Raw genomic sequence first — 26,846 nt, forward strand, 5'->3', positions numbered from 1 at the left:
TCCACAGACCAGAGGATTGGCGGTTTGATCCCTGGAACATGCCACATGCCCTCGAGCAAGACACTGAACCCCCAGTTGCTCCCCCAGTTGTTTGGTGGTGTGTGTGAATGAGTGTGTGCTTATGTGAATAAATGTGCAGATGTGTTACTGAAAGTGCTGAGTATCCATAGATAAAGAGTAGAAAATAAGCTGTATAAAAGAACAAGACCACCACTTAACCCTTTCTAGTTCTGATTCCAGGACAGAGGTACTTATAAAATTGTACCAAGAACTGGCCATTTACTTGAATACAGGTCTTTTGACTTTTCTTTATATCTGTGTGTGTGTGGTGATTTTCAGACCTAATATTAACAGTGACTGGATCACATGCATCCAGCTTTACCTATGTGTGTTCAGGCCTGTGTGACGGCCTCCTGCCAAGCAGGTCCTGTGTTTGTGTGTGTGTGTGTTTTGTCTTGCAGGTAACTGGCTGGTGGGCGGAGCCTAATTAATAGAACTGGGAGCACCTGGCCAGTCTGCCAGTGGGTGGCCCATTTGCCCATTTAAGAATGCTGTCATCTTTCTCTCTCTCTTTGTCTTTTGTTCCATCCTGAGAGTGCAATGTTTCGTTTGATTGACTTTGGCCTGATTTCTAATTATATTACTTCGTCCAACACTTCACATTTTACGCAAAGACATTCATCCATCAGCAGACACTGATAACCACTGACATTCACACCCCATCTATGTGGTATGTTATCATTGTTTATCCTTGGTTATTATAAATACATTTTCTTTAACGTTATGTTACTGTGCATCTTAGGTTTTTGTCGCGGCCCATGACCCATCGTAACACCTGCCATTAAATTTTTTCTCCAGGTGCTCGAGACACCCTCTGAGATTCATTCAGTTGCAAATAGAGAGTGGCACCATTTAGAGTAGAATACTGTGAGAACAGGAGCCGTCTGGTTCACTACCACTCTTTCAGAACCATAAATGTTGTTTGCTGTATGTGTGTCCTGATGTGGGGATAATACAAATTGTGGAATACAACATGAGCACATGACTTGGGAACCATATGACAGTGTTACACAGATTCAACTTATACTCAGTATTTTTTATTAATTTAGTTAGTTTATACATGTGTGAATGAAAGGGACTGAAGTGGAACGACAAGATTACAGGGAACTGAGGTACAGAAGGTGCTGGTCTTTAGGTACTTAGGGACAACAATCCAGAGCAAAAGGGTGTGTGGAAAAGAGACGAATGGATGCATGTGGGCATGATGGAATGGGTGGAGAAAGGTGTCAGGTGTGTTGTGAGGATGAGATGGTTTAAACATGTTCAGAGGAGGGATAGTACATGGTTGAGGAATGCTGAGGTTAGAGCTGTCAGACAGGAGGTCTAGAGGAAGACCAAAGAGGAGGTTTAGGGATGTAGTGAAGGAGGACATGAAGGTAGTTGTTGTAAGAGAAGAGGATATAGAGGAAGAGAAGAAGAGTGTAAACCACCAAAGGAAAAAAAAAAATCAAAAGGGCTCCCTATACAATCGAGCAGACATCACGTATGACAAGCCAATGGTTTCACCTGAATGAAGGAGGAGAAACTGTTTTGTAAGAAGACATCAGTTGAGTGGTCTGTGCTCCTGGACATGATGTGTGTGTGTTTACAGTATATTAGGAATACGGCCACAAGTGGCCCAGGTCACCTCCAAATGTGGTCTGAGTAACTGCATCTCAAATGCGTTCTCATTATGGTCTGGGTGTGTGTGACCTACCAACCAACCTACCAACCAACCAACCCCTGCCTTCAATGTACACTTAAACCATTCTGTTTTTTCATTCGTCTGATGTCAACTAAACTCGATAGTCACATCTGAAATACGTTCTAATTAACACATACACACTAAAAAAAACACACTAGATCCTTTTTATTAGATTATTGTAAAACTTAACAATCTGCAAGCCTTATATAACACTTTGGTTAAATTTAGACAATTAAAGCTATTTTAATAACTATGTGTTGTGAATATTATCTTGAGAAATTTTCTCACCCTTCATAAAGCGCCAGTGTTGTTGCTACCTTGGTGATGCCACAGTTTGAAGACTGACAGCAGTTCGACGGCAAAAGTCTTCAGATTTGGTTGGCACGTTGTTAATGTGCTAGGCATTCAGTGGGTTTCGTAGCCAGTTAAATGAAAAAAAAAGGTCACCCCCCCATACACACCCATACACAGATAATTTGCTGGCAGAGTGTTGATTTTGTAAGTGTCAGAGCGCTGTGAAGCGTTTCAGCTCTGTGACTGCCTCAGAGCAGCCCTTCACAATACATCACACATCATAAGACATTGCATGGCATGATATCACCTCAGAGCAAGAGAGAGGGAGAGAGACAGAGCTGTGCTGAGATTGGCAAGAGATATATCACAGTCCACCCAGCTACAGTATTCAGGCCAATTTCCTCTTTTAATTAGGGTGCAAAAATACTACAAACAAAACAAAACAAATGACTTCAGCGCCTACCATGACAAATTACTCCACCATCAAGAGGAGAGGAGTTCCCTCAGTTAGCTGGTTCTGAGGTCTAACAGCACAGGCCTTGGGACTGTCCTCATGATTCACTCTGGCCCAACCAAAGTATAGTATAGTTAGTATAGTCTGTATTATTATTAAGAGTCAACAATTCTAGAACATCATATAGATTAAAAGTACTATTGGATATGGTCCACACGTGGAAGCATTTTATCAAATACACAGTAATTGATGTCAGGTCAGTGTTTTGGGAACTCCTTCAGTCATTATCACAACATAAAACAACTGATAGGGAGAGTGGCACAGTCATATTCTGTGTTACGCCTAGAAATGGGCAAAACCTAAGTATTGCAATAAAAACTGGTGATATAAACACCTAAAAAAACAAAAAAAACTGTAAAGTATCACTTTTTCGTTTACAGACATCGATATGAAAATGTATAGCGAAAGTGCGATGGAAACACTTTTTCTGCAATTCCTTGTCACTGTAGACGACGCAGGGGGTCATGTGACTGGTTCATTTGAAGTCAATCTTCCCCAAAGTGAAGTCTTTAGTGACAAGAATTTAAGAGAATTATGGGATATCGTGAGACGAGACTTTATGAGAGATACAGCTCATTCGCAAAACACCTTAACAATGGAAACGCTTTTACGATTTTATTTTGCAAAAAAATGTAATGGAAACACAACTATAGTCTGCCACAGGTCATCCTTGCCCCAGATTCACTGTCTTAGTTTAAGACTGGGATCTTTTGTGCTGGTCTTGTTGCGTTCTAGGTCAATGTGGATGGCAGTGGCATGTGACGTAAATAACTGTGGCGCCCAGTGAGGAAGATGAGAGGAAATGCCACTCAGGGCGAGGAATGTGAAGAATTTTAGTTTGGAGTGAAACACTGGTGCTTCAGCTGAGCTGCTGTTTAGAAAGCAGAGGAGAGAGTCTGGTGCAACCAGAGTTGTTGGACTTAATCCACAAATAAGGTGCTATCAGTCAGTGGGATTCCGTCTGCGTGCCTGTGCATTTGTGTCTCTCATTGTCTACTTTTCATTTGGGCGAAGAAGTCCACATTGTGTCTTCAGAAGAATCTGAAAAACTCAATTTTCTGTCTAACTTTCGCCACGCCTCCCCGCGAAAAACACACTTCCCTCCCCTTCATTCATCCTCCGTTGTTGGCACGGTCACAGTTGTCATGGTAAATTAGCATCCTGTTATGCATATACATAGAATTGCCTTTCCCATGGTCTCAAACGTTGAGGCCCGGGTCCTAAGACACCAACAACATCTGTCTGTTCTCTCCCTCTCTCTGTGAGCGTTTGGGTGGCTGGGGAGGCGTCTCATTTTTGCCAGCGTGAAACCAATCTTCTCAGTGTTGCTCCATCTGAGTGATTTTTCCCAAGGGTGTAGTAAGATGCTTTGCATTTTCAGCCTTCTCCCTCAGCTTCAGGGACGTGGATTTGAATGCATCCGACCTAGAAGAGATGTGTTCACGTTACAGCTCACGACGTTTCCTCAGTAGCCACAGAGCAGCACGTAATTAATGCAACACACCTGTTAAACTAGCATCGTAGTCGTAATCCAAAGTGTAATGTGTAATTTTTAAACAGTTTAAATTATCGCAAATGTCTTAGCTAAGATACTGCATAGAACCCTTAAACTATATATATATGTATATGTGTGTGTATGCTGCCAGGTGGTGAAAAGACAAATTGATTAGGTAATAATTAATGAATAAATTCAACATCATAAGGTACACTGAACTTAGCACAGTCTCTCTCCCCCGTTACAGAGATTTCTTTCAGAGAAAAAGTCAACACTTCACATCTGGGTGACATGATAAACTTGCACTCAATTGAACTCAATTTACCACTTCGGGGGCGAACTCAGCTAATGTTTCATGGAATTCAGATCATCCTTATTCCAGCCTCTACGCATGCACCTGGACTCCAGAAAATTTGACCTTTACTTCATACAGTAGATGACCCAAGATTTGCAATGGCTCCATGACGTATTTGTGAATGAATCTTCCATATCAGCCTGGGAGCATCCACCCCTCAATCTTTCAAATGATGGTGGGCTGGACAGTGCAGTATGTTTGATATAATGTCTTTGCCAGCATTCTGGCTAAAAGTCAAGGCCTGGCCATGGAACATCTATAGAAATCATTCCTCATTTTTGTTAAGACTTATAGTCAAGGTTTGTCTCTATGTTTATTTATGCTCCAACACCAGATTTATGAGCACACCATATACCCACTTATCTTTTCCGCAATTAATACTTTTCCATCTGTTCTTTTTATTCCTTATTAATCGCCAGTTTAGCAAGCACAACCCCCATGTACTGTTGTTTGCATCATGACCATACACATGTATGTATGTATACATGTATGATTTACTGAGATGTATGTATGAACTGATCTGTCTGCTACTGCTGCTCTCTTCACCTCTCTTTTCTTCTGTCCCATCTCTTTTCTTCTTCCTCTATAACCGGCAACTCTCAAGCATGTGGGCCCCCTACATATAAGCTGGGTCAAAGTTTCTTCCTTTTAAAAGGGAGTTTCTCCATGCCACTGTCATCTCAAGCTTGCTCTGGGAGTTTCAGGCTCTAAGATCAAAATGGTCCCTTTTTTACATGCAACAGCTCTTCAGTTACCTTCACAGCATGTTGTCCTGCTCATTGTCTATCTGTACTGAAGCCCCGTCCAGTAAACGTTGTTTAAGTTGTCTGTTTCTGAGCAGACAGGATATTTTTTTGCATTTCAGAAGTTCTCCTTTATGCTCTAGTAGCACATTGCCATTGGAAGCCGTGCATACTCATGTATCAAACTGCCTCCACTGTGATTTACAGTTGATGCCAGGGTTAGCGGTTAGGGCTAGGGCTAGGGTTAGGGCTAGGGCTAGGGCTAGGGCTAGGGCCTCTCCGATTGCTTTCCTTATTTTTTGAGCCCTGTCCAAAATGCAGATCAACTTACCTAACCAAATAAACTTGAGTAGTAGTGGCCCACATCAATGCATAAAACAGCTTTTTATTCCAGTGCAGTTTAGCCTTTCAAATTGGGGACTACATATAAAAATCAACAAATGATCATCTTGAGTGTTATAATATATATGTGCAGGGTGACAGGTTGACAGGGATCCTTGTCTTAATCAACCACCCATATTAAACGTGTAAACCCCAATTACATAGACACAATCAACACAGTTTTTCATCATGTTTTTTTGCAATACATTAGACGCAGCACCATATTAAATCGTGACCTGTTATTATCTCTGACTGTAGCAGTTAAACATTGTGTGATCAATACAAGTTTATTTCCTCAGTGGCATCACAGTACCTGAGATCACAGCGAACATGTAGTTAAAACTACATTTGTGTGTAGTGAAGTCTGAAATAGTTTGTCATAGAGGTGGTGTTGGGAGTATTTTTAGAAGGACAGAATGACAATAGAAATATAATTGAAATACTATGAGCAGCTGTGTGCCTCTATGATAATCTACTCCTCTGTGCTCTGAAGCATTTCTCGTTTGCCTATTGCCTTGACTCACTTCCTGCATTGGGACTAAGACACGAGGGAATAATAAAATAAATCAAGGACATACAAACTAGGAAATGACAAGGGTTTTATACACAGGGTTGACTACAGGGGAAAACAGCAATGGAATATTCAAGACTGGGAACAAAGGCAGAACCTGAAATCAAAATAAAACTGGAAACAAATAGCAGATGTTAAACTAAACAAAATGTACGTATATTTTGATGTCTTAGGGTGACTCACTGAAAACCACTGCTTCAAACTACCATCATCCTGCGTACATGTACATTACACCACGCTAAAGAACTTTAAGAAATGCTGAGTAAAAGCGGGGTAAATGGAAATGGAATTAAAATAGATCTTTGACCATACCTAGTTTGTGAATGGAATTCTTGAATGGAAGTCCACATTTCAGTCATCTAAAACTGCTACATCAAGAGATGTAAACAGAATGATAGTAATAATCTTTTATTTATTACTATCATTCTATTTGCATGTCTTGAGTCTCTAATGACTACCTCATTCTTAATATTTTGTCAGGCACACCGTTCCTCTCTAGAAACAAGTTCATTTCTAATCAGTGGGGAAAAACTGCAACAGAACTCGTTCACGGTAACCGAGGCAATATAGTATCTGCAGAGTCAGACTTCTCTTTGTCATTCTGTCTCTCAGAGCAGCAAAGCTCAGCAGAAGAGACAGAACAAAGACTTTGTTGAAGACAAATATAGAAAAAGAGAAAAGGAATGAGAGCAAAAGGAGAGCGGGGAAGAGATAAAACAGACGAGACAGAATATGTGTAGAAATCCTGTGAGATCTCTCCTATCGCCATTTCAGTGAATCTTTGAAAGCTCTACACAAGGGGAGCATCTCAAAGCGGTGGGGTGGTGAATGGATTCTCCATGCTTTCCTCTCTCTACCTATCTGTCTGATCCTGTCACTCTCATCTTATTCTCTTGCTGCTTTTGTTCTGCCATCAGAGCTTCTTCTTTAGTTTCTAACACAGGCTAATGGACTGGAGTGTGTGTGGCCGAGGGCAGAGGGTTCATAAATGACCTTGGCTGCAGGGTAGAATGGAAGCTGGATCAATAAAAATAAGGCTGGATGGATGCTGACCTGCAAGACCTTGAAACTGCGGGAAAGCAGACACATCAGTGATGCCAAACAACTGAAGTTTATTCACAATGTTCCGTAGCTATTGAGGCGATTTGAGACTCGTCAACAGAATCGAGATTGAAAGCACAAATTTCAGGTGTGTTGTACAATTTTCACTAGCTGAGTACAACAAACTGAATGCTTCCAAGCTTTCAGCTTATTTTAGTTGCAGGGAGCCAGAGGAAACAATACATCTGTTGTGGACCTTCACATAAAAGAGCTGTGTGAAGGATTAAGTTCAGACACACAGCTGGGCCAAATTGTTAGCTGGGGTAAATTCAGTGGCAGCTGGTGGTGAAATTTGGTGGGTGGGCTAAGAAATGCATAATACCAATTAAATAGTTAAGACAGCAGCAAAAGGAATCCATCTACAATACACACAGTTACATCAATTACAGGCACACTATACTTCTTTAGTGCTCTACATCAGTGGTTCTCAGCTGGTCTGGCTTCAGGACCCCTTAATCACCCATTAATGACAAGCTGTGGCCCAAATCAAAGAACATTTTTCAACTTCTCAAATTTATTGAATGGAAAGACTGTGCAGTTTGAACCTGAGATAGTAGAACATATTATCACAGTATGAAAACCAAAAAAACAAATGTAATGATAAACCAAAACGATCAGCAAGTGGCGATGCTAGAGAGGGAACTATTCCCTTTTACCCTCAGTTAGATGCATTTTAATTCAAACCAGAACTCTTTAACTTCAGCCTTTTTTAACAGACTCAACAGAGCTTTCATGCACAAATACCAAATAAAAAAGTCCAACAACTGAGAAGTAGTTTCAAAAAGACTCAGAATATGTAGCTTTAGCAGAGTACCCAGTTTTAACAGACTCAGGTGGTGGTTTCGTGCAAAATATGTGAAATGAAAAAGTGCAACTTCAAATATTAACAAAAAAATGAAAAAAAAAAAAAATCATAACATGGACTGCTTAACACTGTTTTTGATGTGAGTTACGCTGCATCCATGTTTTCTAATTTTGTCCGACAAATGTTTCAAATCCACAATTCCTTGTTGGGTGTATGCTGTATCTCCTCCAAAAAGCAGGTACAGAAAACAGAGAAGTGCATTGGTGTTAGTCTGCCATTTCTTTCAAAATAAGAAACAAAAAACTTACGATTATGCCATTTGTCATTTTGAGTTATTTGAGTTATTAACCCTAGCTTCTTCTCCCTCCTCCCACTCTGGCACCGGCAGCATTTTTGACCAATGACGAGCGGCCTGAGGGCTGACTGGATTTAGCCCAAATGATCAGTGAATGATGAATGATGGGGGCGATAACTTACAAGTATTAAGTGAATGAAAGCTGACTCTATGCTTTGGGATTGCAAAATAATGCCCATTTAGGCATATTTTATGTTTGTCTTTTGACTTTTTGGTGGACTGGACTTCTTGTTACTGAAAACAGTCTGTTGTAAGTTATTTAAAAAATCATTTTCTCATACATACTAGAGTTTTTATGTTCTCCCTGTGTCTGCGTGGGGTTTCTCCTGGTACTCTGGTTTCCTAAGACATGCTCATTAGGCTAATTGGTGACCCTAAAGGTGTGAGTGTCAGTGTGAATGGTTGTTTGTCTCTGTGTTAGTCCTGCGATAGGCTGGTGACCTGTCCAGGGTGTACCCCACCTCTCGCCCAATGATGGCTGGGATAAGCCCCAGCAACCCCCGTGACCCTAGTGAGGAAAAGCAGTAGTAGAAGATGAGATGAGATCTTTTTTTGTGTTAGCTTGGGAGGGCTTAGCCCTGTTAGCCCATTTATACCAGGCGTCCCTGGGTAAATTAGATGCTGTGTAAACATGTGCTTCAAATCTTCAAATTGTATTATGTGCTTTAGTAGTTTGTGACATCCACATTTAATCTTTTTTTAGATTTCACCATAGGGTGCGTTTAAACTGATACAGGAGAAAAAAAAAACACAATAGGATAGTCCGACAAACAATCAGAAAATTCAGCTCTACAGTGCTTGGGTGACTTGCAGTAATACTCCTTCCCCGGGCTCAACCTCAGCCACGCGCCTGGCACAGACAATAACAAACGACCCCACTCACCCACACTTCACACTGCTGCCGCCTTGTCGCAGGTACAGGACTCTGAGATGGCGATGGGCCCGCTTCAACAAAAGCTTTGTCCAGTCTGCACTCAACAGCCTCCCCCAGTAGCCCTGTTTGTACCCAGCCCTCCTGAGTGTGTCCTAAGTGTTGGTTGTCCGGTGTGTGTATTTGTATATGCTGTAAAGTGTCTGGTGGTGTTTTGGCTCAGTGTTGGTGATGTGTTTGTTTTATGTATTCATGCGGTTCAATGTTGGTGATGTCTACATGTTGTTTTATATGTTGCTTGTGACAGACTGTGAAAATGAATTTCCCTCATGGGACAATAAAGGCATATCTATCTTTCATCTTTCAGTGTAGTTGAAGCAGTCGACTGTTGAAGGCACTGCCCAGTGTTGTTCCAGCGCCATGGAGGGCAGCATAATTAAACACAGCATTGTTTCATTCATAGATGAAGAAAACGTTTATACTTTATACTCCATCATTCCTCTATCTTCAGATGTTAGGTTCAGGATGTGAACCCTTTCTGACTTTGCAAATCAATGGTTTGTTTGTCCATGTCTGCTTTTAATGCTTTTCTCACTCTTGTTCTTACATTGGGTTCCTTTTATTGCTTGTGAAAGAAATACTGTGTCATCTGTCATTTTTAAAAAGTGCTTTCCTTAAGAAGTGATTACTTATGTTAACAATAAAGGGTGCCAGTGAGTGTGCTCCTCGCAGTCTCCCCTCTAATCAGGACGGCAGCTTCACTACTGCTGCCTCCTCCTCCTCCGCCGTCATTCTGTTTGTTGTTGTTTTGAGCTTCTCTGTATGCAACAGAATTCTTAAGCATCTTTCTTTGATCAGCTGGCTCCCAAAAGTGATCTTAGCTTCCAGCAAGCGGTTCCCTCTGCCTGACAGCTGCTGTGATTCTTCTTACAGGCAGACGTTTTCTTGCTGATATGAGAGTCTTGAGAGTCAAACTAAATCAGGGTTCTTTTATTGCTTCTGCATGGGGCTAAAGGGGCTTTAAAGTGAGTTTAGCCTCACTTATATTAATTCCACACAAAAGTACAAAATGCCCTTGTACAAGCCGGCAATGGTGGAATGTTGTTGTAATTAAATGACTTGTTGCAGTATTATTATTGAGCCTCCTAATAAGGTAGAAGGGAAGAAGAAGGTGGTAGAAGACGGTTCTAACCATTTTACTTTCATCTCTACCATGCCATGTTTTTGGAATGCACTGTTGTCTACTGTAAGGGCTTAAGTCCACGGGTAAAAGAATGCGTCCGTCTGACCTTTATCTGTCTGTCCTGTCTGTCCCTCAGTCACCTGTCTGCCTCAAGACTCAGGGACCTCCTCCAGATTTCCTGCCCCTTCATCAAGCGAGCCGGCCTCATCTCTGGTTATGTAAGTATTTATTTCTTTTATTGCTGTTGATCTTGTTTAAGAGGATGCCTACCAATTGTGAACACATGATATACACATTGTATCCATAGACCTGTAAAGCTCAATCAAGTATAACATCATGACCACCTTCCTAATGTTGTGTAGGTCTCCATTGTTCCTCCAAAACAGTTGTGACTCATCAGAGAATGGACATGGGTCTTCTGACGGTGTCCTGTGGTGTCTAGCAACAGAATATTGTTAGTGGGGGCCTTTGGGTTGAGGGGAGGGGCCTCTTTGGCCTCTGAATTTGGAGAGCAGGTCAACAGCTTGTGCTGTTTTTCTTGTTTATTGAGTTGTCCTAAGCCGTTTTTGTGTGTGTCATTGCTACGGGGTGGGGGTGTCTGGTCTGGTCTAGGTGGGTGGTACATGTACACAAGTAACATCCACATGAATGCCAGGTCCTTAAGTTTCCCAGCAGAACATTGAATTGTCACTAGATGCTCAATGTTATTAATTTCTCCTGTCAGTGGTTTTAATGTTGTGGCTGATCAGTCTATAAAGCAGGTTCTGATATTGCTGAATCTCAGTCTCAAACAATCTCAAAGCTTGTTTGTTACGCTGTTGTTCGTTATGTCTTATACTGAGATTTAGTCATAAAAGTGTCCATATTCCTTAATTTCCCATTCATCTTAGTTGCAAGATAAATATAACAAACATGAAAGGCAAATTGAACATGTCTCAGCTATAAAGAGTGTCATCAAATGTTAATGCTACTAAGGGCTTGTTGCTTAGTCTCATCTCCTTATGTGCTTTTCCATTTAATGTCATTTGAATATTATGTTTGTTTTTAGTTTGCAATAGTTGGTCAGGCTTCCTTTAGCTATCCCATAAAAGTAGACTGTTGGATTACTGAGATGTTTCCCCCTTCGTTCTCCAGGTGGTGATGATCATGTCTGTCCGGCTGTGGCTGATGGGAGGATCCATGCCTCTTTTCTCTGAACAGGACAACCCGGCCTCATTCTCACCTCACTTGTTTACCAGGTCAGGACACGCACACAGTAATGACAATAATGCATGCTCAACTATATACAGTGGCATTAATATCAGTGCATGCTTTAAAACCTAAAATGAAGCTGTTGTCTATCCTGTCATAAGAGTTTTATTGATTACAATATTTCAGACAGCGTGTCAAATCACTGTGGCAGTTGAAAATGAAACACAGCTATATTCTGGGTACTGGATAAGTTTTCCGGATACTTCAGTCAGCCCCTATATGTGCTCATTTGTTTCTTGCATTTTTCTAAGATAAAGGCCTTTATTTGGAGTTCACAGAAGCTGAGAGAGAGAGGGGTATGTCATACAGCAAAGCTCCAGGGCTGTGAGTCCAACAGCGGATTACGCAGTGATGTGACTTTTGTGTCAAGTACAATGTTTTTTTGTTTTTCTTTTTCATTAAGTAAAAGAAGTCTCACTCCGTAACATTTGTAGACAATCAGAGTTTTTGTAGTCCCATCAAATCTAGTAGTGACATGCCATTTCTGTAGCCTTTCTCTTTGCCTCTGTAGTCACTCTTCTGCTAATTAATTAAACACACCACAGCAAAAACTGCCTGACATCATTAATCAGAAAGTTTTGTTGGAAGACTGATCTTCTGCACATGAAATAATAACGAACCATCATTCACAATCAGAAAGAGCCAACTTTGTGCCAAAGACAAAGACTATGGATGTGACCCGAAAAGTAGAAAAACTCAATTCGAATCTTCCCTTGGATCTTCTCTGCTGGATGGCTGTTGCTTAAGTCTGTGACATACCCTGCAAGAAGCAAGAACTTTATTCTTGCAGCCCTTGTTTGGGAGTCCTTGCACCTTGTTCTGGACACATCACGTGAGCAGAACTTTGTTCTCGTGTAGTGTCTGGTAACTATTCTGTGATCAGTCAGAAGTATCGGAGTGGGTGTGGTTAATGTGGAAAAGCGGAAATGTTAGCGCCCACAGTGTGACTGCTCATCTCTCCTGGGTAGAGATCATACTGTGTGTGGGTGCATGCTAATTGAATGGTGCGAACAGCCAGACGAAATTTGAAAATAATAAGAAAAGTGCCTCTTACCATTCATCTCCCAGAATGCTTAGTGTATATGCTGCAGTATATGCTGCAGTTGGAGGACCCTATGAAGAATTCCCTGGAGTTCGCACTAGAATTTCTCATGAAGTCTAAATGCCAAAAGGAACTACTTGCTTCTCATTGAGGTCTTTACCTTTAAACACAGCTGCTAAACTCAAGTTTGCAGGCATCACTATGGTAATTGGACTCAGCCAAGATGGCAACAAATCTACTTATCAGTGGAAGGTAAACATGCAGGCAGAACAACCTGGAGGTGAACATGCTCAAGACTGTGTAGATGAAAGTGTACTCCCCTTCACAATATCCAACAGAGTCTACAGGCTTCAAGGGGCTACCTGAAGTAGAAAACCTCTCTCTCCTTCTTCAAAGGTCTAGCAGATTATCTACTTTCTGTCCTGTGCACATCCTTCACTGTGTGGTTCAGAGCTTCCACAAAACAGGATAAGAACAGGGTGCAGTGAAAAGTAAGAAAAGCAGAGAGAATCATTGCTGCTTCTCTGGCCACTTTCCACTTTCTCTTTGAGAACCAGGAACAATAGGAAAAATAACTGCAGATACACCACACACTGGACACACTTTTTTATTCCAACAGCTTCCCTTGTTGCAGGCACTACATACAGTATACCTGTACACCAAATTTACCTGACCCAAGATATTGCTTTTACAGTGTGTACTGAATGTTAATAATATGAATATTGTACACAGCACAGCTGAGCGACAGCCTGTGTGTGGCTGTGTGTTTGTGAGGTAGCGCTATTTGTCCACAAACCCGTAGCATGGACTGCATTCTCAAGTGTGCTAAAACATTGATTTTTCTCCCAGTACCTGGCACTGGTACATGAATGTGTGTTGATGAAAACTAATGGGTAGATGTGTCTCTGTTACTGAAAAGCACTATAGAAAAACAAGACCATTTAAAATTAAAATAGTTTGCTTATTTCAAAAAGCAAACATTTTATACCCATATTTAATACCACCCTAGCTTTGGGAAAAAATGGCCATTTGACAATTTTGACAGTGGTCATTCAAAGTCTAGCCCACTAGTCATATCATCAGTATACACCCATCAGGCATAACCTTATGACAGTGAAAGGAGTGAATAATAATAATGTCATGAATCTCTCGGCATCTAATTTTGTCTCCAAACAACACAGTATAATTTAAATTAGAATTACTTGGTCTTCTACCTTTTCTTCTACCGTTTTTTTAACAGCTGCCTCATAAACTAATGGCATTTTCATCATCTAGAGCTTGGTTTTGTTTTTATTTCTGTAGATTTCTGGTTAGATTTCATCACTAACTGATGCCAGCATTGACATTTTCTCCAAAGCCCCACCGGAAAGCACCGCCCAACTATGTTTATTCCACGTTGTCAAACATGTACCTGAGAAATAATATAGTAAAAGCTCAGTTGACTTGACCTCTGCTCTCTCTCTGAAAGACACAAATGTGTAACAATAGCAAGGTGTGGATGGGTCTTCTCAGCTGTGTCAGTGCTTGTCGTTGGCGATGAGAATGCATATAATCTGTCGTTAGTGCGGCAACAGTGAAAAATGACTCTTCACCTTGGCCACCTGGGAAATTTATAGCAGATTCTTATATCTCCCACTCTGGCCTTCCTGTTCTCCTGCCGTTATTCCTTCTCCCTGATGTTTGGCTGAGTCTCCAGTATTCTCGGCTTCTGCTTGTCTGTCAGGGCGTTCTCCATCCATCCTGCCTGGCCGTTTGACATCGGTAGTGTGCTGGTAGAGAGAGATGTGAACCTTGAAGACTCTGACATTGTTAGAGGGAAGGCTTCATCTCTGCATGTTACTAAATATTTATGCATTTCCTCTCCATCTAAGATGCAGTAGTAATAATCCATAATGTTTGTGACTCTGATAGGTCTTAGATAACTCATTGCAGTAGTATCTAGACTGTCATTAATCGTCCCTGTTTATACATACGTGTGCGTGTGTTTGCGAGAGAGATAAATCATATTTATCGAACCTCACAGGTCTCTCTGTATCCTCTCTGTCCTTGGTGGGCGTTTGATGACAGTTTTGGTGTGATGGATTATGGAGTCATACGTGATGGTGGCTGGAGTGTCACATTTCATCCTCATCAACTACTGCCTTTTGAAATCTACTGTAACCACCACGGTCTCTTTGCTCTGAGGGCACACATTGTCAACAATACAGTATCATCCATGTGTTGATTTATTTTTCTTTTAGAGAGATCACGTCTCCGGCAGCACTTGTTTTGTGAAACAACTTCATTAGATTGACGTGTTTCAGCTCATGGCCTTATCAGGGTCATACTACAGAGTGCCGGATCTTGACCTTTTTATAATTTCTCAATTTCAGGTGAAGTCATGCCATAAATATCAAACACAGGTTGTACTTGGAATTTTCACTTTTTGTGAACATTCGTATTCTGGTGATAAAGTTAGCCCTGCTGAGCTGAAGAATAACAATGGCACCGCTTCCAATCCTTGTCAGTCCAATGAACACGTCATTACTTCATGATCTTCAGCCTCGTCTATCTGGGGGGATAGACGAGGCCTGTTGCATGTTGTGCAACAGGGTGATGACAACAGGGAGACTTCATCTCAATTTTGTGATATAAGCCTTTTTCACATTATTCAAAAACAAAAACTTTAATTAACTGAGTTAGTTGAACACTTCGCCCTACTCTGGAGAGAGGATAAAAAAAGTAGTAATAACTAATTAAAAATATAATCATTGAATCACATGAGAGGTGCCCCTTTCTGAGGCCATGGTAATGTGACACCTACTGTTCACACCAATACTCTATATTATATGAAACATTTGACTTAAGGTCTGTGTTTTCCACTGAGATTTTAATCAGTCTATAAATACATGTAAAAAAAAAGAAAGAAAAGAAAAGAAAAAAAGATTCTGTCATAGCTCATGCTGGCATCTTGACAGTAAATGAATGAACAAGAGGATCAGCGGGATATGCTGGATCCTGGAGAAAGATGAGGATTGTGAAGCTCAACTGCTCAACGAGGAACAAAGTAATAACTGGAGACAGGGTATTTGGAGATCGTCTGGAACATCTGTCATACACATTGGCTCCAATCTACAGGACTTAAAGTATTTGCTGTTAATATCTATACAGCTTTCAGTGGGCTGGAGCTGTTTTGGTGTCTTGTAACCGGGCCCCATATAAGGCAACAATGGTCAAGATAATGGTGTAAGCTAAATCATGCGAGACAATAGAATTGCTTATTGGATTTGCAGATCACATCCCGATTCATGTGTCTCGCTCATGCTCAAGTTATTGTGGTCTACTGTGCCAGCACTTAAAGCAAATCAACATTTTATATGTTAGTCAAAGGAAAACAACACAAAGGCAAATGTCAATTAACAAAGAGAAAAGATAAATGGTTAATTAACTACAAATATATAATGGCAAATAATAATGATAGATTGATCTATAGATGTGAGGTGGTGATGCAGTCATTGATGTGGAGGATGTTAGTTGAGGGACTCAGGACACAATCTTGTGGGGCTTCACTATTACTGTTAGTGTTGGTATAGTGCATGTGGTTGAAAATGTTATGGTACCCATTCTGACTCTTTGTGGTCTGTTGGTAAGGAAACTGTGATTATTTATTTGTTTATTTAGTATCTCTTTTAAAGTGTAGTAAAAATGGTGACTTCCTTATTGCACCAGTCCTCCCTTGCACATTTGTATATATGCACAGACAGGTTGTTATCTTGAAGAACCTAGAGAACCATCAGCTATCAGTGCCAGTCATTGCTCTTAAATGATTTGGGAGGATTCTAACATGGAAAAAGTTTGCTTAAATTTAACTGAAACTCTCATCCTTGACTTTGGCTTAAGCTGTTTGGATGACATTTAACAAATATGATTAAAACTCACATGGGTGTTGGAGTCAGCCAGAATTTTGAAATTCTTTTACTTTCTTTTACTTTTTGACATGCATCATTGCGATGTGCCTCATCTGTGATGAGGTGCAATACAACCAGGAGCTTTGTTTCACGCCTGAAGACTGGATCTTCTTCCCTACAGATGAGACTCACGAGAGCAGAGCACCCACACACCACCTGACAAATGAGTCATTTTCTCTTTCCTGCTCCACAATTCCTCACCACTATTTTCCGCTCTTAACTTTTGTTACTCGGCATGCCTGTGATCCTCTGTCTGTGTGTGTATGTGCCACAGTTTGTGGTTATATGGCCTTGAAAAATGTGAAAAAAAAGAGGATTGAATTAATGATTCAGGCTCATCTGAGGATGGCAGGAGGACTGCATACTAAACTGCCTGTCAGCACCTCACATTGGAGACCTGCATTATCTCTGTGGGTGTGAGCTCGTGACAACCTCTGCAAGTCATTGTATGCCTGTTGACCTGGACCTATATTTATTTCAGACTCCCATGTCTCTCTCTTGCCGTCAATCTCTTTAATAGCCAATCTAATCAGATGTTGGGGAACAAAAAGAGACAGCGGAGGGATCTGCGAGATGGAGGTCCAGTACTAGCTTCTTTTCGCTTTTCTGACATGTTTTTATTGCTGTGTCCAGAGGGAGTTCAGCTTGTTCCCCCAACTGCCTTGGAGGAAATCAGTGGCTAACTTGCAGCAGGTCTTAGCAGCCTTACTGTTCAGAATTCAGTCCAACATGTCCTCTGGCGGAATCAATGGTGACTTAAGTTCAGGGTCTTTTGTGTTGGAGACTGGCTTTGCTGGTGTTAGGAGGGAGAATTGACTTTCTTGGCTGCTCACATTTGCTGGAAATCAGTTTAGGAAAACGACGACAACAAACAAATAGTGAAATATTTTGTCTTGAAATACTGCTAAACCTTAAAACAGGATAAAACTATCTTTATAGAACTTATTGATTCAACTTGTTGAAACATGGTTGTGGATTTGAGTTTATCAAAAGGTACCTGTTACCAAGGAACAGTTTTGTGGAGAAATGCACTTAAATATTTATTGACTTTTTGGACATCCATATCCATCTGGACATTAAGTCTATTAACGGGGGCTTTAGTCAGGACCATTTCAAATACAGTAATTGTCTGGAGTTGTTAATGCAATGCTTTAAATAAGGATTTGTATTTTTGGTTTTTCAAGCATTTCAAGCATGCGCAACAAGGTAGCTCATGTATAATATTGGCCCAATCACAACAGTGAAAAAGGGATGAAAGGCAGCATACGCACGCCAGTTTGACCATGGAGGAAAAATATAGCAAGTCCATTGTTTCACCTAGACAAGCTGGTATTTTTGTAATAAGCACATGCTTTCTACTTTACCTGTTTTGCTTATATTATGTGGACTGTTTCACAGGTTTCACATTGCTATGGTAGAGGAGAGCTTAGTGTGAAAGTATATCCACATGCATAGCCACATGCATAGCCTGGAAGCCAGCCTCTCTTTCCCTGCCAACAAACCTTTTGTTAGCAGGGAAAGTTGGAAAATTGGTCTGGAGTTGCTCCATTGGGAACTGATTATGTTTTGGCAAAGATCTGCCATCCCAAGCAAATCATTTGGGCGGGCTTTATGTAGTGATGAACAAACATAGCAACGCAGTCATACAGGTTGTTTTCAACAAAATGTCTCACATGGAGGTATTTTTTTTCCTCCGTATCACTTGAAGCATGCCCCAGAGTGAAATTCCGAAGTTGTGTCGGTATACTCATATTCTAGTAACAGGCTATTGCATGTATGCTTCCTCCTGTACAATCAAATCAAATCAATTTGATTCTGTTGCCATGTTTAAGTGTACATATACAAAAAGTTGGTTCTGTGCCATCCAAGTGGGCACACTTAGACCAGTGAGCAGCCATGGGAGGTGGCTGGGAAGACAAGACACCTTAACCATGGATATAGAGGAAATCTAATGTATTAACTCAAGTTCCCAAAGCTGTTTTTTTGAACCCAAACCTCCCCAGGTAATATTACAGTACAGTATAGTAAGACTAGAGGAAACAAATTTTAGCAATAATAACATGTTCCCCAGCCACTCAGCTATTTGAGTGCCAAACAATGTTAACCTCTTCTGCTTCATACTTGTTGGACAAAACAAACATTGACATGGTTCATTACCTTCTTATTAGTGAAATTCCCATTTCGAATTTGTCTTTATTATGATAAAAGGCCATTGTGTGGACATGCTCTGGGAGTTGGTTTTAAATTAATATCAATGCTGTTTATGGTGGTATCAGATAGGGTTAGTGCTTAGGGTTAGCCTATACTTCCTTAAGGTTTTACTGTAGTCAGTTAGAAGCTAGGGTGAATACTATCAGTGGAAGTACAATGAATGTTTGTTGCCAGGGTGCCTCTGGACCTGCCTTGGCTGTTTTAACTAAAGCACACAGAAATCAATACACCAGACAGCCAAGCAAATCCTGAATCCGTGGTGAAAAAATGTCTGACAAATTGAGATGGAGAACAGGGCACTAAAACACTGCATGCAAAGCAAAAGCAAAAGAATGAATCAAACTTGGCATAAGCTTACTGGATTAGGCTTTAGCTCTAACAATCAATGTTTAATCACGGATCATGCATAGCCTGCTCATTAAATGGCCAGACTGTTCAGTATGTACACTATCAGGGTGTTTATGAAGACTGATGATTATTTAGATTATTTTAACTTTTGATGGTATTACTGCATGATTCAAGACTTTGTCTTTCGTTTATTCCCTTTCTCTTCTGTTCTGTCTCGGCCCACTATCCCCCATTTTCACAGGATCTTAACATACTCGTACCTGCTGTCCTTTAATGCCTGGCTGCTCTTGGCCCCCATTGTGCTGTGTTACGACTGGCAGGTGGGCAGCATTCCACTGGTGGAATCACTGGTTGATGTGCGTAACATAGCCACTGTGCTGCTGGCTGTGGTGATGGCCACTCTCTGCCTACGCTGCGTCTTCTCACTGCAGGTAAGAGAACGCGACAAGTAGCTAAAAAAATGCCTTACAATGCCCCATTTACCTTGAAATCTTGTCTCCCCTCATATATGATTTTTAAAAAGCATGCACGAGTATTAGCGATGCTGGTTGCTTGTAACTTTTGGTTCAAAGGAAAACTCTATGATAACACCATAGAAAAGCAGCTGTTAAAATCTCATTAAATTTCAAGCAGTGCAGCTACTCTACTCTGCATTTCAGAGACTGTATTGTAAACACAATAGATAAGAGTGAGTCTAGACATTTTTGAAATGGTGTTGTGCTCTTTTATTATTCACATCTTAAGGCACTTTTATAGTACTGCAGAGAGAGTACTATGAATCTGTCGGGTTAATTTTTGTTTCTACTTGGTGCTTCACTTTCCACCTGCTGCTTCACTTTCAACAATGGCAACTGACATGAGTCATATAAATGTCTGTATCTCCAAACCTCCTCAGTTAAGATTACCAGTTCTTTATTGATCCAAAACAACAGTTTGAAAACTGTAGAGATGAAGAAGCAGCAGGAAATGCTTAAGTGGAAACACGTTACTATCAAGTGGACCAATCACAACTCTGTGTCCCCATGGTACGTAGTTACAGGTGCACGTTAGGCTATAGCACTAGGGTCTGCATAGGGTCTAGACTGTGCTGTCAAATTGATGCAGAAGCCTAAACAGTCTGTAAGTAACAATGCAGCATCATCATCAGCAAATAAATGCTTGCTGCTTGATGTCAACTCAGCTTCACAGAAGCAGTGAAGCAAAATATGCAAATATGCAAAATAGTAAACATAGATATAAAATATAGCAAAATGAAATATATCAAATAGAATAAAATCAAATAAAAGCAGGATAATGCATGAACATGCTGGTTCGAGTCCAGGTGCAGAGGAGGAACTGTACTTGTTGAGCATAAATTAAATGCTAATCAGAGAAATGTCATGAGATTAGCTGAGCACATTCAGGCTTTTGTATTGTGGTATTGCCTGTAAGACCACCCTCAAGATCTCTAGTACCCTTACAAACTCTTATATAAATCAGAGAATTAAAGGTGTGTGTGCTGTATAATGGTCAGCCCCCTTATGATTCTTCACATTGATGAGCCTAAACATCAAAAACGTCTAACATGCTATTGGTTTCTCACTTGGCACCCAAACAGGTACAATTGAAGTCCTGTAACTTGTAAGGTCGAGGCACCAAGTATCAGCTTGTGTAATACACATTCTCTCATACCCAACAGCCTGTTTATTCTAACCTCTGAGTAGTCTGAGTTGTCTTTCATTAATCCAGTGATTTTCAGCATCATCAGTCTCACTCTGCTCTGCATGTCGAATAATCTGACCTGGCAGTTCAACAAGCATCAAAGAGCAAAGTCCAAATGAGTTGTCTTTCATCAGTGTATGTTGAAAATATCCTGGAAGCCAGACTTGGGAACTGATTAGGCTCAGACGAAGATCTGCTGGTCCAAACAAATCATCTGGGCAGGCGTTTCACAAAGATGGACAGAATACTAACAGAGAGGTAGTCATACATCTTGAAGACTTGAGTCTTCCTACACTCAGCTACGTTAAAAAATTCAGAAACAGAGAATCGGTTAGAAAAGGTTTCAGCTGTAGAACACTTGTACAATCCCAATAACAAAGTTTGTGGCATTATTTAATTTGTTTATGTGTTACTTAAGATAGGTACTATAATGCAACGGGTTACTGAAAAACAACATATTATCCCAGGTCATGCAAACATTTCACACTTTTTAAGACATAATACGCTTCCGCTATTATATCCTCTATCCCTCTATATTTTAAGCTCTCATCTAACACATTTTTTTCTCTATTTTATTAGAGGTTTTCACTCACTTAATTCTCAGCAGCTTTTGAAATGCTGCTGTCCAACCGCAGTGCTTAACAGTCTAATTTTCTTTTCTCCTCGACGCCTCTGCTTATCTTCCTCACATTTCAGATGACATTTGGTTCAAGGAGTTTTTATTGAACTGTACTGCAGTTTTAGGCAGAAAACATTCCTAAACAGAACTGTTTCTTGGCAGGAAATATGTTTTGGTTGTACTAAATGCTGCCAGGTGGTGCTGCTGCTTTTTCTCATGCTGTACATTCTGAATATCTGTATTCATGTCTGGTAACATTTTCTCCACAATAAAAAGTCAGAACTTCACGTCATGGTTGTCAAACTTGCAATCTAGAAAAATGAGATTACTCAAAATAATTTTCTATTCGTTCATTAGAGCATCAGCAGAGAGCACTATTGGGAGCTAGAGCCTGTTGGGAGCTAGCTGTAGAGACAAAAAATTCCTCAAATGAAACTTGACTTGGTGAGGCAGATAGGCCTTCATTTCTGTCTGAGGAGCCAAGCAGCGACAATGTAAAGCCTAAACCTAAAACCAATTCATCAGTTTTTACTGGTTGACATGGAAAGACCAGTTTTAGACACAACTCATTAATTTTCATGACTTAATATACTTTACGTTAGTGGAATCCACCATAAATGGTGTGTTTTTAAGCTCAGTAATATGCCTCTTGAATTAAAACTCAGCTTGTCACCCACGCTCTGCTGTGCTCAAATATCAGGCATCTGTTAGTATGAACAAGTTTTCCTGACCCTCAAGGCTTCTTCTCCACGGTCTTGTTCTCCGTGTAATGCACATTGCTGATCCCACCGCGACTTCTAAAAATAATTGGCATTCTCACGTGCGCCTCTCACTTCACTCCACTTCACTCAGGATGTGATTGACATGGCGTTAACAACCTCACAGTGACTCCAAAGCCATAGCGAATTCTACCTTGGTGTTGGAGTTTAATTATAACCCCAGTCTGGTAACAAACAGTTGGAAATCATTTGGAATTGGCTCTGCGGACAAGAATTCCCTGACCTGTAGGAACTCAACACACATTCGCACGTGTAAACAAAGTTATATTTAGAAGCTTGTGAGTCAAAAGTGGATGAAACATGGATGAATTTGGCAGTAAATTTAAGTAGTCTGTGCGTGCGTGTGTAAACTTCATCTGTGCCCGTTTACATCCGTTCACTCTCCATTTCTGCACAGCCATTTTTGCCAGTGTGCGGATGTTTCTGTGCCAGTTGGTCAGTTTGTGTGTGTGTGTGTGAGAGTATGCATGTGTGTGTGCCAGCCCATCTGTGGATTTGGCTAGTCTTTCTAGTGTGGGCAGCAGGTCTTCATTCAGTTTCTGTCTCATTTCCCTGGGTCCGCAGCTGGGTCCGCTTGGGACGACATTCTGTTGGCCGTGAGAATGATAAACTTTCCTATGCAACCGACATTTTTGGGTTTGGGCCGAGGTAGATTCAAACCTGCAGTCTCCGGTATATGTCGCAGTTATCACCCCCGGAGCCTACACCTCTTTTGGTCATTCAGTTTGCAGCTTCTAATGATTGGAACCATTTGCAACAGAAACTAAAACTTAGCTCCCATTTACAAATCCGCTGCATTCAACTGTCCATGACCACTGTTCCTGTTTGTAATTGCCTGAATGTTCTTACATACTGTACTTTTAAAATGTTGTTTTCTTTCTAGGTTTGTTGCCTCTGGCCCAGGTCATATATTGATTTCTTAACTCGCTAATAACTCAACGGAACATGCTGTTTCTAAGTCTAGTCCTGTACATGGTTTACAGACAATTTACCATTCTGGCAGTTACTCAGCGAGACCACCAGGCTACAGTGCTGATTAAAATACACCTGGTCCCAGAATTTATAAATGGGTCAACAAACTTGAACCGTTGAAAATATCAGCCCCTGAGATGGAACATGGCTTGTGTCCGGTGGGAGAAAAGTAGCTGCATTATAACTCTAGGCACCGCCCACTAGGGTGGATATTGACATCATTATTTTGCCATTTGAGAACAGGCTTTCATCACCCATACTTGGATTTTCTGCCGTCTGAAAACACCAGTATTGAAAAGGAAGAGTGCACTGAACCTGTCTGCACTTTTGCCACTCTTCAAGGGACACTGAGACACTTCCGAGCACATTTCTTTTAGCTAAACTCATCTCTGGTGAACTCATTTCCGTTGATTTATCTTGTTGGATAATGTCAGTCCACCACCTTGAAAGTGACACCGTTCTTCAAGCTGAATAACACAATGCAGTATACAGCAAAGTGCTGAGGTGATAAAAGATCGAGAAGAGATTAAAAAGAAAGGCCAGAAAGCAAGGAGGATCAAAAGACTGAAGGAAATAATGACAGAGCAGCAATATGTGAAGACGTGAAGAGAAAGAAGCCTTTAAGTGCGGAGAGAAAAGAGGGTCAGCAAAGGAGGCTAGAGCCTGATTCCAAAACAACAGTGATTGTGCCTTTGTTTCATTAGTGTTAGTGGTGAGGTGAAGACATACATTTGGCCCAGCAAAATACGTCTTGGGTTACAAGCAGAATCTATTATTAGAAATCTGAATTATTTTTACAGGGGATTTATAAAGTCACTGTTCCACCTTGGGGTTGCGTTGAAGAGTTGAAGTAAGATGGAACACAAGACTAGTGGATCGCACAATGTAACAGCAGCTACGGTGCAGACTGCCTTTGGATCAGTGTTCAGTTTTACTTTCTGTTGGTGCAAATGTAGATCAAGACCTTAGCGGCTGACATTAAAGATAACGATATCGTGTGTAAGTCACACTGAATGATTGAACCATTGCGTTCCACACGTGCGTTTGGATTTGTTCGCTTGAGTAGTGACCCCATACTACTAGCAGTACATTTTTGGCTCAAATTCATCTCACCTAGTATCTTTGTCTCTCCCTCTGCCACTGTAAAACCCATAACAATTTAAATCAACAACTGGCGACACTATAATATGTTGTTTTTGCATTCTTTAGCCTCCAATCATTGCAGAGTAAATACACAAAGTGAAACAGTTTTGATGTGGCTGAGTGAGTTTATATGTGTTCATCAGTCAACCATATTTGTGCAGAATTACCTCGTATGCAGTCATAATTAGTGTAATAATAATTCTCCATCTGTGAATAGTCTGCTGTCAAAGCACAACTCTCAGCGGCTGCCTTCTCATCTAGCAGTCAATGATGCCATCAGCAGCTCACTGTTTACATTTGGAGTGGTTCATAATGGTTATGGGGGTGTGTGTCAGATCAGCAGCTTGCAGTGTGTTTTTGCTGTTCTCTCTGCAACATTAAGGTCATTACCATTTGAAGATTGGGTCAGTAGCTCAAAGTGTATTTTAGACTTTCCTATATACGTGCCTATAATGTCACTATAGCTCCCTTCCAGTCAGGGATGGTCCCAGGTGTCCACGTGCCTGCCGACAGTAGAACAAGCCTCTGATTGGAGTGACACTAATCAGCACTGCACACTTCTCCTGCTCTTATTACTGCTAATGAGCCAATCCACTGAACCACTGAGCTGCCAAAAATTAAAGGCCTGTTTGTTCAAGTAAACACGGCCATGGTGGCATAACACATAACATGTCAAAGGCTGTGGGCTTTATGCAGTGTGAATGGCCTCAAATATAGGCTCTGTAGAGAATGGAATTAACTGTAATTTGATAATTTAATCGCCTTAATTGCTTCTGTGTTGTTCATACTGCGGACAGATTGGTCACGGCTGCTGAACGTTCACGTGTACAAGTGTCTGTGTGTGTGTGTGTGTGTGTGTGTGTGTGTGTGTGTGCCACATATTACTATCTATAATGACTACTCCTTTCAGCGATGCTGTTTGAAGAGGTTGCACTGGGAACCTATGTCTCACGTTATTAAAGAAAAACTGTAATATGAGATTTGTTTGCTGAGAGTGTACTCATTCCTCTGTGTTTGTCTTCACTTTCTTTATGTCTGCAGAGGCAGGAGAGCAGGGAGTTGTTGGTGGGAATGCTATTTCTGGTGTTTCCCTTCATTCCTGCCAGTAACCTGTTCTTCAGGGTGGGATTTGTTGTGGCTGAGAGAGTTCTCTACATGCCAAGGTGAGTACGTATACACACGTATTCTCTCACATACTATTTCATATCTTTTTTTTGCATTGTCTTGAAATGGAAAAAAAATGTTCAGCTTTATTTAATATCCAGTAACACTGGATAAGTATCGACTCACACTTCAAAGCTGAGGTGTTTTTTTTTTTTCAGTAAGAATGTATTTATAGTTCCATCTCATTTAGATTTTCGTCACTTACAATTGCTGTTTTTGAAACAAATAAGAAGATGTGAAATGTTTCTAAGTTACTTAATTTGAAACTAGAGTTAAGGTGGGCTTCACAATAAAAATGGTTTGATCGATAGGGAAAGGATTTCTTTATGCTTGTACTTCTGCACACTATTTTTGAGCATTCTTAGAATAAATGTAACATCTTTATTTATCTAGCACCTTTATCCACAACAATCCAAAACACTGTTGCTACAAATTCAAGATTCTTGATTGTCAAATACTCTAAAAAATGAAACTCTTGGTGCATGGAGCCCACTTGACTACACAGAAGCAAAAATACAATTAATAAAGAAATCAAACAAACATGGCAAAGATTGTCCCTAAATTTGCTCGTTTGAATGAGAGTGCTCCAGAACTGCCTGCCACGTGGTAGGAGATCAAATTGCCTATAGCCGTGGTAGCTGAGGTCACTGTGCTTTCCTTCTCCAGCGATGGTAGTAAATGTCTTGAATGGCTGGCAGCTCTGACCCAGTGATGCACTTCTCACTACTACTGGCTATGACACTATAAACAGTATTGCTTGTTTGTTTTAGCATGTTTCTGAATTGGAACAATTTAGGACATTCTCAAGTCTTGGCCATTTGCTTGAAATGGGTTAAGTCTGCATAACTGTTTCAGGTAGTTCATGTCTCTGTATGGAGATACAGTCTGAGTTGAATGATTAAGGGCTAGAGTGCAAACTGCATCACAAAGCATCAGTGTATCAATGGTCCAAATTTTACAAAGGCTATCAGTCCTAGCAATAGCTAGCTACAACATTAGCTGGCTACTGTCATTGCTGTTCAGAACACACACAGTATTTTGTGGTAGCAGCACTTTTTAAAGTGTGTCAAATGTTTCAAAGCTTCTCCTCTCAGCTCAGGAGTAGACTCTGGCATTGCTTTAGTGTCATCAATTACATTCTCTTGGAGAACAGTATCACTCTGTTACTGTGCTCCAGTTCGAGAGCCTCTCCTCTCTCACTGGAGAGTCTTTGCCTGCTTTGCTTATCTGCACCCAGTCCCTCCCTTTCCCCTCCTT

At 40.8% G+C, this 26,846-nt stretch overlaps 1 protein-coding gene across 1 annotated transcript in view; it reads left to right on the top strand.

The window, feature by feature from the left end:
• Positions 1-26,846, top strand: part of tmtc1 (transmembrane O-mannosyltransferase targeting cadherins 1) — a 110,297-nt gene that overhangs the window by 48,585 nt on the left and 34,866 nt on the right. Inside the window, exons 5-8 of the mRNA XM_047575489.1 lie at positions 10,549-10,630; positions 11,547-11,650; positions 19,453-19,642; positions 25,467-25,588. Of these exons, the coding sequence (XP_047431445.1) occupies positions 10,549-10,630; positions 11,547-11,650; positions 19,453-19,642; positions 25,467-25,588 (498 nt within the window). The remainder of the gene's footprint in view (positions 1-10,548; positions 10,631-11,546; positions 11,651-19,452; positions 19,643-25,466; positions 25,589-26,846) is intronic.

Source organism: Mugil cephalus, chromosome 22, assembly GCF_022458985.1.
Source record: "Mugil cephalus isolate CIBA_MC_2020 chromosome 22, CIBA_Mcephalus_1.1, whole genome shotgun sequence".
In the NCBI taxonomy this organism is placed as follows: Eukaryota; Metazoa; Chordata; class Actinopteri; order Mugiliformes; family Mugilidae; genus Mugil; species Mugil cephalus.